General features: G+C 32.0%; 1 protein-coding gene across 3 annotated transcripts in view; it reads right to left on the bottom strand.

Annotated features, from left to right (window-relative positions):
• The window catches only part of LOC124365073 (inter-alpha-trypsin inhibitor heavy chain H4-like), a 49,482-nt gene that overhangs the window by 34,438 nt on the left and 1,635 nt on the right, over positions 1 to 13,409 (bottom strand). For all 3 annotated transcript variants that reach the window (XM_046821004.1, XM_046821012.1, XM_046821021.1), the window contains exons 2-7: positions 12,567 to 12,681; positions 11,952 to 12,121; positions 8,431 to 8,541; positions 7,861 to 7,999; positions 4,435 to 4,540; positions 3,091 to 3,254 (exon numbers count right to left, since the gene is read on the bottom strand). In XM_046821004.1, the coding sequence (XP_046676960.1) occupies positions 3,091 to 3,254; positions 4,435 to 4,540; positions 7,861 to 7,999; positions 8,431 to 8,541; positions 11,952 to 12,121; positions 12,567 to 12,681 (805 nt within the window). The remainder of the gene's footprint in view (positions 1 to 3,090; positions 3,255 to 4,434; positions 4,541 to 7,860; positions 8,000 to 8,430; positions 8,542 to 11,951; positions 12,122 to 12,566; positions 12,682 to 13,409) is intronic.

The following is a 13,409-nucleotide window of genomic DNA, read 5'->3' as shown; positions in this document are numbered from 1 at the left end:
ATTTTGTATTTGGCCGTATCTGTCACATATGCGTTTAAATAAGCAAACTAACATATGATCGGAAGACCAAATACCTGTCAAACGACTTTTATTTACATTAAATTGTATAAAATGGCAATAGCCTTATTTGATTTCAATAAACATTGAACCGCAAAAAGTACTTGCTCCGCCGGGAGTCGAACCCGGATCTCTCACTTTCCGGGTGAATGTGCTACCATGACACCACAGAGCGCTTACTATTTCCGATTCAATTATTTTTGTATTTGGCCGTATCTGTCACATATGCGTTTAAATAAGCAAACTAACATATGATCGGAAGACCAAATACATGTCAAACAACTTTTATTTACATTAAATTGTATAAATGGCCAATAGCCTTATTTAATTTCAATAAACATTGAATCGCAAAAAGTACTTGCTCCGCCGGGAGTCGAACCCGGATCTCTCACTTACCGGGTGAATGTGCTTTCATTACACCACAGAGCGCTTACTATTTCCGATTCAATTATTTTGTATTTGGCCGTATCTGTCGCATATGCGTTTAAATAAGCAAACTAACATTATGATCGGAAGACCAAATACCTGTCAAAAGACTTTTATTTACATTAAATTGTATAAATGGCAATAGCCTTATTTAATTTCAATAAACATTGAATCGCAAAAAGTACTTGCTTCGCCGGGAGTCGAACCCGGATCTCTCACTTGCCGGGTGAATGTGCTACCATGACACCACAGAGCGCTTACTATTTCCGATTCAATTATTTTGTACTTGGCCGTATCTGTCACATATGCGTTTAAATAAGCAAACTAACACATTATCGGAAGACCAAATACGTGTCAAACGACTTTTATTTACATTAAAGTGTATAAATGGCAATAGCCTTATTTAATTTCAATAAACATTGAATCGTAAAAAGTACTTGCTCCGCCGGGAGTCGAACCCGGATCTCTCACTTTCCGGGTGAATGTGCTACCATGACACCACAGAGCGCTTACTATTTCCGATTCAATTATTTTGTACTTGGCCGTATCTGTCACATATGCGTTTAAATAAGCAAACTAACATATTATCGGAAGACCAAATACGTGTCAAACGACTTTTATTTACATTAAATTGTATAAATGGCAATAGCCTTATTTAATTTCAATAAACATTGAATCGCAAAAAGTACTTGCTCCGCCGGGAGTCGAACCCGGATCTCTCACTTTCCGGGTGAATGTGCTACCATGACACCACAGAGCGCTTACTATTTCCGATTCAATTATTTTGTATTTGGCCCGTATCTGTCACATATGCGTTTAAATAAGCAAACTAACATAATGATCGGAAGACCAAATACATGTCAAACAACTTTTATTTTACATTAAATTGTATAAATGGCAATAGCCTTATTTAATTTCAATAAACATTGAATCGTAAAAGGTACTTGCTCCGCCGGGAGTCGAAACCCGGATCTCTCACTTTCCGGGTGAATGTGCTACCATGACACCACAGAGCGCTTACTATTTCCGATTCAATTATTTTGTATTTGGCCGTATCTGTCACATATGCGTTTAAATAAGCAAAACTAAACATATGATCGGAAGACCAAATACATGTCAAACAACTTTTATTTACATTAAATTGTATAAATGGCAATAGCCTTATTTAATTTCAATAAACATTGAATCGCAAAAAGTACTTGCTCCGCCGGGAGTCGAACCCGGATCTCTCACTTACCGGGTGAATGTGCTATCATTACACCACAGAGCGCTTACTATTTCCGATTCAATTATTTTGTATTTGGCCGTATCTGTCACATATGCGTTTAAATAAGCAAACTAACATATGATCGGAAGACCAAATACCTGTCAAACGACTTTTATTTACATTAAATTGTATAAATGGCAATAGCCTTATTTGATTTCAATAAACATTGAACCGCAAAAAGTACTTGCTCCGCCGGGAGTCGAACCCGGATCTCTCACTTGCCGGGTGAATGTGCTACCATTACACCACAGAGCGCTTACTTTTTCCGATTCAATTATTTTGTATTTGGCCGTATCTGTCACATATGCGTTTAAATAAGCAAACTAACATATGATCGGAAGACCAAATACATGTCAAACAACTTTTATTTACATTAAATTGTATAAATGGCAATAGCCTTATTTAATTTCAATAAACATTGAATCGTAAAAAGTACTTGCTCCGCCGGGAGTCGAACCCGGATCTCTCACTTGCCGGGTGAATGTGCTACCATGACACCACAGAGCGCTTACTATTTCCAATTCAATTATTTTGTATTTGGCCGTATCTGTCACATATGCGTTTAAATACGCAAACTAACATATAATCGGAAGACCAAATACCTGTCAAACGACTTTTATTTACATTAAATTGTATAAATGGCAATAGCCTTATTTAATTTCAATAAACATTGAATCGCAAAAAGTACTTGCTCCGCCGGGAGTCGAACCTGGATCTATATATTATATGTATGTTTTATATATCATATAATGTGTGTGTGTGTGTGTGTGTGTGTGTGTGTGTGTGTGTGTGTGTGTGTGTGTGTGTGTGTGTGTGTGTGTGTGTGTGTGTGTGTGTGTGTGTGTGTGTGTGTGTGTGTGTGTGTGTGTGTGTGTGTGTGTGTGTGTGTGTGTGTGTGTGTGTGTGTGTGTGTGTGTGTGTGTGTGTGTGTGTGTGTGTGTGACCCCACAAAACATACTTATACTTATTACTTCCTGCAATGACTCCACCTCCCTGACAATCCTATGACAAAGTTTATCCTGAAATTATGTACTGTTTCGATTTCACTGTACTGTTACGATATGTACTGTCCCATTTCATTTTCGATTCTCCAAATTTACATTAGTAAGAGTTAGGCCTGGTTCAGCAATTGCTATATTCTAAATAAATCGCTTTGAAATCGATCAAAAATTTCCCTTAAGCCTCTTTTAATCAACATCTCATACAATCTACATACATACAATAATTAATTACACTATCATTTTGTTGTCTGAAAAATATTATGCTAATTATAATAAATTATAGATTTATTATACAAAATACTGTAAAACAGCACATAAGGAGCACTGCCTTATACCCACCAGTATAATCTGTTGCTCCTTGCCTTTCCTATCTACGTCGTATTTGACAACAAACTGACAGCTGAGTCCGTCGATGTCTCCGCTTCTCTGTTCTTCTGGTGTTGGCGACCAAACAACTGATTTGTGATTGGGACTCTTTTCTTCTATTAATGCAAGTACGTTTCCTGTAAAAATCTGATTATCAATAAACAAAGTATAAACTGGTTTATTACAGTAAAACACTAAATATGGCCATTGACTAAATATTCACGGAACTTTTAAGTTTATTAGGTAATAGCATACTTAATCAATATTAAGTATAAGTATAGCCTTAGTATAAAATTTTAGAAATACACCACACGTAGACTAGACGTAAATAAATGAATACTCTTTGCTTAAAGTTTCTTATTGACGGTGGGTGATTTTGAAAGGATTTTGGGCATTGGTCAATTTAAAAAAATACAATACTATGTTTAGATTATTTAAATCTACCCTCTTTCTTAGGTGCTAAACACTCAACATTTTTAAGGTTAAACTGATGATTAAACTGGTGCAAAACATTAAAAACTAAAAATGGTGGCACTCATTATCTTGTCATACGCTAAACTAATTTTGTCAATAGAAGATATTCTAGACTACGTCAAAAAATGAAGCTTATTTCTGACTGGTCCAAACCAGCATAACGTCCAGACTTAAAACAAGGAATTCAAAGGACATTAACAATCATTACAGCCATCGAGCTGTAACGTGATTGGCTGAAACTTGACCAATCAACCACCAAGATGATTAAACCTCTATAAATATGACTTCCTCATCACAGGTTCCTAAGTTTTTGAAAGTTGTGTGATGTCTTTATTCAAATTATAATGAAGAATGGTTATTCTTTTCTTTGAGTCCAAGAAACAATTATAAGATAGGTCGGGAATTATAAAGAAATAATATAAAAGCAATATTCAAAGCAGTCGGTCCTATTTATTTCAATTTAGTACATACACATTACGATTCACTCAAATATGTAGGTATTACTTTAAAATGTATCTCTTCTAAGCGTAAAACAAACGTATATATATATATATATATATATATATATATATATATATATATATATATATATATATATGCTCCAGTAATATATATGCTCCATATATATATATATATATATATATATATAATATGGTAAAATTCTTTATTGACTTTACTTTAGAATTTCAACAATAAATTCAAATTTTTCTTGCTATAAAAAGTTAATAATTCCCAGCCTACCTACTAAATCTGCACAATATTACTGTAAAAAATACACCAAGCATTAATTTTGAATGATAAGTTAATACGTTTTATAATAATTTCTATATTTAAAGAGCTTACGTTTATTAACTATAGATCCACTGGAAACGTCTAGTCCAATCACCTCTAAGTAGTTAATGGTGGTTGGCTCCTCAATGTTTACAGTCACTGACATGTCTCCCACAATCTGGAGTAAAAATAGGGAGCATGAGAAGCACGTAAATACAGGCTGACAAAACTTAGGACCCAAAATTAGGTCTATACACACAGATATGTATTTGTACAAACTTCTAGTGTTTATAGACGGCCAATCAAGCGATCTGAAGTTGGCACAGAAATGTTATGTGACTGCACTTTTACCCAATGGTTTATAAGAATATAATCAATACTTAGATTTATCATAGTATTTATTATAATCAATACGTTATAGATTTCTTAAAAATGACTAACCAATTATATTCATAAAATTAATGGAATATGAATTACAATATAAACAATCTTCAAAGAAATAACATTTTTTGTTTCCATATACCTTACATATAAGAAAACTTTTAATTTATTAAAACAATATTTTTATATTATTATAGAGGTTACACTATCATTATAGTAAACTATTATTTTCATGTAATCTGATAATTTTCATATTATAAGGTTATGAAATAGAAAAATGTGTTATTTTAATTTCTTGTATTATAACAATGGGTTGGTTGATTATCATTGAAATACAAAATGTTTTCTTTTACAAAAACTTCAATATGTAATATCTAAACTCATGATAAGGAAAGAAAGTGTGTGCAAAAACATCTTTTGGCATAAAGCATTACCTTTATTATTTGTAAATAATCTTGCTCTTAGATACATTTCCCTCAAATACTATAACTTAAGAGTTACTAATTATTTGACTATAAGAGATTTTTAACAAAATCCATTTGAAAATTACTCATGAACATTTTGTTATAATGAGAGTGAAACCGTAATAACTTTGGTTTCTTCTTCTTCATCAATAATATTCGTTCCATTAAAAATGCAATAACATTGCGCATTGTTCATATCTTTACATACAGAGTGTAAATTAAGTCCTGACACGCCTGGATAATATTCCGAATGGATTGAGACATCATTGTAAAATCTTCACCACAACTATTAAAATATTTTTTGGACTTTATGAAAGATAAACATATTCCCCTCCTTTTTCAAAGGGGGGAAGGGGATCACTTACATCTTTTTCAAATTACAACCCCTATCTTGTGACATATCATTTGTAAGGTAAATTCAAAAGATGACATGAACAAATCATCTCTACGACGATCATAGCAAAGTTATGGGCACACAACCCTTAACATAAGTTGTATATTGAGTCTTGATAGGCCTGGATACATCCCAAATGGATTGAGATATCAATGTACAATCCTCACCATACTTACTAAAATACCTTTTTTGAGTGTAACAAAAGTTTTACCCCCTTTTTAAAAGAGGTGGAGAGGGGGTAACTTTACAATTTCAAATTGCAACCCCTATCTTGTGACATGTCATTTTAAATGTCTATTCAATGGAAACACAATGACAAGAACAACACATCTCTACAACGATTCTAGCAAAAGTTATGAGCAAATAATCTCTTACATTGTAATGCCATGTAGAAAAAAGACACCTCTAACCAAAACCATGCACACTACGTACAAAAATAAGCTGGGTCCCTCAAGGTCTTAATAAAAGATTTCATGCATGCATTGTGTTGATATGCGCAAAACATTGACATTTCCCTACTGATTATAATATGGTTGCGTTATTTGCTAGGATCGTCATAGAGATTTTTTGTTCATGTTATTGTGTTCCTTTTGAATTTACCTGTCAAATGACATGTGACAAGATAGGGGCTGCAATTTGAAATTTTGAAGTGACTCCCTCCTCTATCCTCCTTTGAAAAACGGGGAAATATTTTTATCCTTAAAAAAGTTCATAAAAGTATTTTAATAGGTATGTTAAAGTTTTTATATCGATATCGCAATCCGTTTGGAACATACCCAGGCGTATCAGGACTTAATTTACATCCTGTATATTTGTTTTAATATATTTTTATCATTTGTAAACAAAGTAGTATTACCTGCATAAAACGGTAGTGTAGTATGTTTGATGATACAAGATAGATAATTTATACGGATTAAAACTAACAATGATCCAAGGATAAATCCCTGAGGAACCGCAATTGTAACGATATTATAAGCAGTAAGATCTTCCTGACAGACTTATATCATTTTATTTTATATTTTCTATGTAAGATTCTTAAAAAGATGAAAAGACTCGTAATTTAGATATGTCTATGATAAACTTATGAGAAGTAAGGAAGGTTCTAATATTTTGTATTTGCTCATGAGAAACTTTTGAATGTTTCAGGTTAATGATAACTTATAAGATATCTATAAGATAAATGTTTCTTTTGTTTGTTCTAGCAATTTTAATTCCTTTGTCAATTTTATGGTTTATTAATATGAAAAATGATTAGGGAAACCCGATATAGATGCATAAGGAGGCGACATCCTGCGAGAAAGTTAACACTTGCATACCTGCATTGAATTGTTTGAGCACTAGTAAAGTAATCAAAGGTATCGCGATACCAATAAGTTTGAACCTCACTTCCTTACTCCTTAGATAAATCACGACTATCGTTTCTCATCGGTAATTTTCATTTTCCAAGCTCTAATGCCAATTACAATTGACTGTCATCTACATATAGACCTTCCTTGTAAATTAATTAAGAGAATATTGTTTCATTGTGATATCCTATGGGTTTCTTGAGGGTATTATTTAACTATTGTATTCGTCAAAAAGTTTTTGTAGTTAATTTTGGTTAAAATATATCACCTCTTCAATTCTGTATCTCTCATCTTGTAGAACCCAAACAAAATATTTTTAATTCTTGAAACTTAATCAAGTTAGGAGGTTACAATGAACAGTTCTTTTTCCAAAATAATAAAAATTATTTATTTGAATCACCCATCATACACATTATGGCTCATTAAGAACCCATTGTAGATATTTCCATAAATATTTTGTATTTGCTCATGAGAAACTTTTGAATGTTTCAGGTTAATGATAACTTATAAGATAAATATTTCTTTGGTTTGTTCTACTTCTGTTGAGTACAAATCATTTCTACTCGACTTAATTAAATGAATTTCATAAAAATAAATTACTTTAAGTTAGAAATTTAAACATGCACGTTTCCAGTCCTTAACTTGCCAACAATCACCTATCGTCAAAAAATAAATTTCTCTTCCTCCAATTTGCGTTTTAATCAATCATTCTACATTCATGGCTCATTTTTAGTGATTTGTATGAAATAATTACTGAATACCCTACTTGTCTTCGTCAGAAATGTAACATTAATTTATTTATCTTAAAACTCACTATGAGAATGTTTACAGGATTGAAAGAAAACAAACACATACATAGTTTTAAAATGAAAAAATAATTGATCACTCTAATATTTCTCTATTGGTTTCTAACCTGCTGAGGGTTGATGTTGATAGTGTTGGTATAAACTCCCAGATTTCTGGACAACAACTGTTCATAGGTCAGGTTGAAAGTTACTTTTCCATGAGCTTCGATATTCACAGAAACCGAAAATTGGTTTGAGTCTCTGACACTGTAAACAATGAATAAGACATTCTCAACTATCACATGTTATGATATATTCCTTATTTGGAAGGTTAAGGATCAAGTAAAAGATTTAGAAATGGACAGTAGCCTTTTCTGTAATTATATTATTTCTATAGTAAACCATTTAAAAACTATTTGTGCACTAGAAATGTGCGATATAAGTATTGAAAATGATGAGTGCCGTCCAAGGTTCAATGTCTAAATTTGCTGGAAATGTTTCATTTTTCAGTTTTTTTTACACAAAATTGATATATACTCGATTGTCATTACCACACTACTCTAATTGACAAGTTCTTTACTCTGGAATCGTTCAGACAATAACAAAAATAACAATTGAAGCCAAAAATCCGCGAATATGCTACAAAATCTTGGCCAAACTACTGAAGTTTAAAGTTGTGTAAATGGTACAACACTTACTCCAGCACTACATGCCCTGCGGACTGGCCTGCCTGCACAGCCTCGTCGTACTCAGTTTTGGCTTCATCCTTCTTTTTCACATGGGCCTTGTACACTTCGTCCTTCACTTCCCTGTAAAACGAGAGAAAGATATTTTTCAGTAATAATGACTGCACATAAAGATGTAAGTAGTCATTGGTTATTGAGTTGATATGACCTCTGCTACGAAACGGTCAATCTGAATTTTGAATTAACCTAATTTACCCATTTCACTTATCTTATGTTAATATTTGCTTTAAGATCCATCATGGTTTCCACCCTATAATAACACTGCTAAACCTTTAAACATTTACATCTACAATATATTAATAAAATATTTAATTGATTTTTCGTTTACAAAAGATATGATTTATATATAAACTGCATTAACAGGTTACAGGTTTCCCTGTACTATGGGAGATTATGTTGTTAAAACTCTCATTTTTTCAATATTGCATAAATGCTTATTTTTTAATTTTATAAGGAAACAGTAAATAAGTTTTATAGACCTCTTGCACACGTTGCAAAACCTTTACTGCATCTAAAAAAACGGAATACAATAGTTAAAGTATTAATAATATTGATATTAAACGAAAACCCAAGATTTCTTTCAGTGCAGTCGATTGTTAAATGTACATATGGATCTATTTAAATGATTACATAAATATATAAATATTGTTTACAGTGGAATAAATGCCAAAATTGCGTTAATTGGTGTTTTAAATAAATACAAACGAATGTCCTCAAAATAATAACAACATTTTTAGTATAACAAAATTTAGAAATACATTGTTCTTATATACGACCCACTTGTTAAGATGGCCGTTTGAAAAAAAAATTCTGAAGGCAGAATATATATATAAAACTTATTTGATCAGTCTACGAGAAATTTAAAACATTCAAACTAGAAATTTGAAGTAATTTTGTAAACGGATCTAAGAAACATTTAGTGGAGGTAGGTTTGTGAAAAAGTATGACTTCAGGAAATGAAATATTTTAACTACTTAATAAACTATATCGAATTTATATTGGGTATATGCTTATTTTCGTAGAAGCTGGGGGTACAAACAAGGACATCGAGCCCCGTTACACAACAGAAATGTGTTTTAGAGAACAATCTCGTTCTTAAATACGTATTATAGACGTGGAAGTTTCTATGTACTTCATGTTTGCTCAAGACTTGGTGAGTCTAATATTTCTAATATTTAGAAATCCCAATCAAATTTAAATTAGAACATATTCTCTCAAACACGCTTATGATCACAGCGTCCGCTTGTGACAGCCTGTTCTGTCGCTGTACTGATTATAGATTAAATGTACGAAGAAGGTTAAATGCCTAACGAAAAAGGAAATTATTTACTCTGTACTGACTATCTGTTTCGTACAATGACTTTATTATTTACAATTGTAATAAATTTATTATTTTAAAAATAATTTAAATGAAAAGTTCAATATGAAACTCCTTTATTTCAGTATAACATAATTTTGCGAAGCACATTTTCAATAAATCATAACGTTTATAAAATGTAAATGTACCTAGGTAAATTTTATAGTATTAGGCGGTATAATGATACCGCCTAGTACTATAAAATGTTAGCTCCTCTTCTGCAATGCAAAGCTCACTAAAAATCATGTTATAATAGTAATACATGACTTTTTATGGAAGATTCAAACCTTTCCTTAGTATATAAAATTTCATTTGAAATTTTTAAATTTGTTTAAATAATGTAAAATGACATAACATTGAGGCATTTGTGGACATCTGGCGCTAGTTTTATGCTTTACCATTACGACATATTGATATTGAAGATGTAAGCGTCCACGCCTAAGAATATGAGAACATAAGAAGAAGATGGAGAGCATAGAGAAACAATATATGAATATAGTTTTGTATAGAGTTATACTAGCCTACCACGGTGTTGCAACATTCATCAGAAGATACCTATGACCTCAAATTATGTATCTAAGATACTTGATCAATACCTTTAAGGCTCTAACCATAAAATAAAAACTGTTTTAAAAATGTCGTTTATAAAATTTTAAAATGTCATTATTATTGCTCACATGTCATTTTATTGCTCTTTAGAATGCATGCTGACTTTCCTTCAACGAAAGAAGTTATTCTAAATTAACAAACGTGATTAATCGAAGAAGCCTTTATTCCTGTGTGCGTTTACAAAATTCCTTTGACATACACTATTTCTTCTTGGATAGGTTTGGCGTAACGTCCCAGTATTCACTACTTGGTTTCTCCAAAGCTGCCATCTCATTACGAGGATCCCGTTCAGTCTGCGATATTGCAAATTATGGCCCAAGTTCCAGTAATTATAAGTATCCCTTTTTTACTTGTTAAGATAGATACGTCAATCTGCAATAGCAATAAGTAATCGTGACGTTTAACACTATACCTATAACATTTTATTATTCTATACTATATATGCGAGTATCTGTAAAATTAGATTTAAACATTCTTTGTAGAAAGACACAAGACTAATTACAATAAAAGTGTTATTTATCCTTTTAAAATTCAATCTTGTCGTTTTCAAAACAATTTACCCGTTAATGAAAACTGCATATCTGGCACCGTCATTTAGATATCTGTTGAATGTAATATTTTCTTTTAGAAATTATCCAATATTTTGTACCAAGCGTGTCTGCATCTCTGAAATGTATCTATGGATATGTTTCTGAGTATGGATACGATCGGTTGTAAATGTGTATTCGGAATGTCGAACTAGACTTGTTGCTTAAATAGCTCAAACACAAATAGAACTAAAACCGTTATATTTGTGCACAGAATTACAGTATAACCTTTCTTGTCATTTTGAAAAATGTAATATGCTATGTACATATATATGACATCAGAAGACTGATATGGTGGGAATCGTTCTTTTAAAGATAATTCCACAAAAATTGTTAATATCATAGGACATCCAATTCCATCTCTAACATAACCACTCAAAAGCGAATAGAGGCGTTTGTTTACTTCATGATCACATGCATTATTATCTTCACCTTTCTATTTAAGGCTCATATAAGTTTTGTGCTAAATGACAATGTTACATTATAATTTGATTGGGGATGTTGTAATTTTTTGATGATGATGTATCCAAAAAAGAATCGAGACTGTTAAATAAAAAAGATACTGAAAAGTAATAAACACCCATCCATCTGTAGCAACCTACATGGGCTCAACATTTCTGTATTGTGTAACGACTACACTTAGAAACACATAGGTAAAACATCTTTTCAAACGAAATCTTAAAAATGTCTCATAAAAAATCCTTTTTATTCACTTAAAGATTTTTTGAGATTTAGAGAAAAATTCAGTGATTGTTTAGGCCTATTTTATTTTATTTGTTGACTAAATAAGATTCTTTAAACTGTGTGAATTTAGAATAAGTTTGTTTTATTATAATAATACTATTCAATCTTAATTGTTCCATGGGTATACAGTGATGAATAAATGATATATAAATTTTAATATCACCACTGATACTAACATTAGAAACTCTGAGATGAACGCTGACTCAGGCAGGGTGACGTAGAAGACAGCTTCGCCAGCCTGATCTGAGGGGTTGACAACCCTGCTGGAGACCAGAGTTGTGGCATAACGGTACTTGATATCTGATGTGATGTGCAGAGAGCGGATAATCGGCTTCACTTTAACATGCTACAACAACACACTTCTCAAAATAATAGGATTAAAGGAACTGTAATAAAATGAAGTACGAGTAGATTATACTGCATACTCGACCGTAAACATCTAAACTCAAATTGTAGGGTTGGACAGAGTCTCTCACGGGAAATCTCGCAAATTGTATAACGTCAATAAGATTACTTTTCAATATAATCAGACCTAAACGGAAACAAAACTCTAACATTAATGTGTTTATTAAACAAGTCAAATTTTAGTAATACAAAACTTAAAACACACAGTTTGAATACAACATAGCGCTATAACAACACTTCATACAAAATACAGTAATTCTATTTATTATTGGGTACAAATATACTTGTTATCTACAATTATATACTTCTTAACTTTATAATTTTAGAAAAATAAACCTAATTACAATAATAAATATAGTAAACTAACTAAGCTGGTCGCGACTTACTGAGTCTCCTGCTACAGATCTCCTGCTTCTTGTAACGTAACTGACCATGTCCTGAGTGGAGAGGTGAGCCTGCAGTAGCAGCAGCAATGCGCACACATTTAGTGATCGCAGAATGCTAGCCAACGAAATAGACAAATAGTACATAAGATAATACATAATATAGAATTTGACGTTAAAACCAAAATCAGTATGCCTGTTGAAAAATACATTCAATAAGTATAATTTAAAATATTAGTAAACATATCTTACACAGTCTGTATATAAATTATGTGTATTTTAATAAAATGTACTAACTTATTTGTGGAACAACTCACTGTTGTTTAAAAATGTTATGATCAACAAATTAATTTCGAAGAGTACTGAGCTAAGAAACAAAAGAATTACGATCTGCGGAGAGATTATTTAACATACACTTAACACTGCTGCGGTATTACATATTTTAGCCACATAGCATGGCGACTGTAAACTGAATGAAATGAGAAGGCTTCCTATCAGCTTTCGGTTACACTAGAAAATAGAGCTGTCGATTTTTAAGGGTCCTTTCAATATTATTGTTGCTTGTTTAGCAATGCAGTTGGTCAAACCCTTATGAATTGTATTGGGTCTCCTCTATAAAATACTATTCTCATGAACAGAATAACCATGGTAAGTGACTGGCAAGGTCAAATGTTGGAACAGACCATAACGTTCATTTGTGCACAAACAGATCTATGCACTTTTAGAAACTCCTCAGCCAATATCTCTGAGTAACACAAGTAACATGCTCAGAGAAAGCATTAACTCTCTTATATAAGCTTGACGTCGGTGCCAATTACTTTAAAGAATGCTGAAGTTCCTATTTTT

Source organism: Homalodisca vitripennis, chromosome 1, assembly GCF_021130785.1.
Source record: "Homalodisca vitripennis isolate AUS2020 chromosome 1, UT_GWSS_2.1, whole genome shotgun sequence".
Taxonomy (NCBI): Eukaryota; Metazoa; Arthropoda; class Insecta; order Hemiptera; family Cicadellidae; genus Homalodisca; species Homalodisca vitripennis.
Note: the sequence above shows the minus strand (reverse complement) of the source record. Positions and strands in the feature narration are given on the sequence as shown.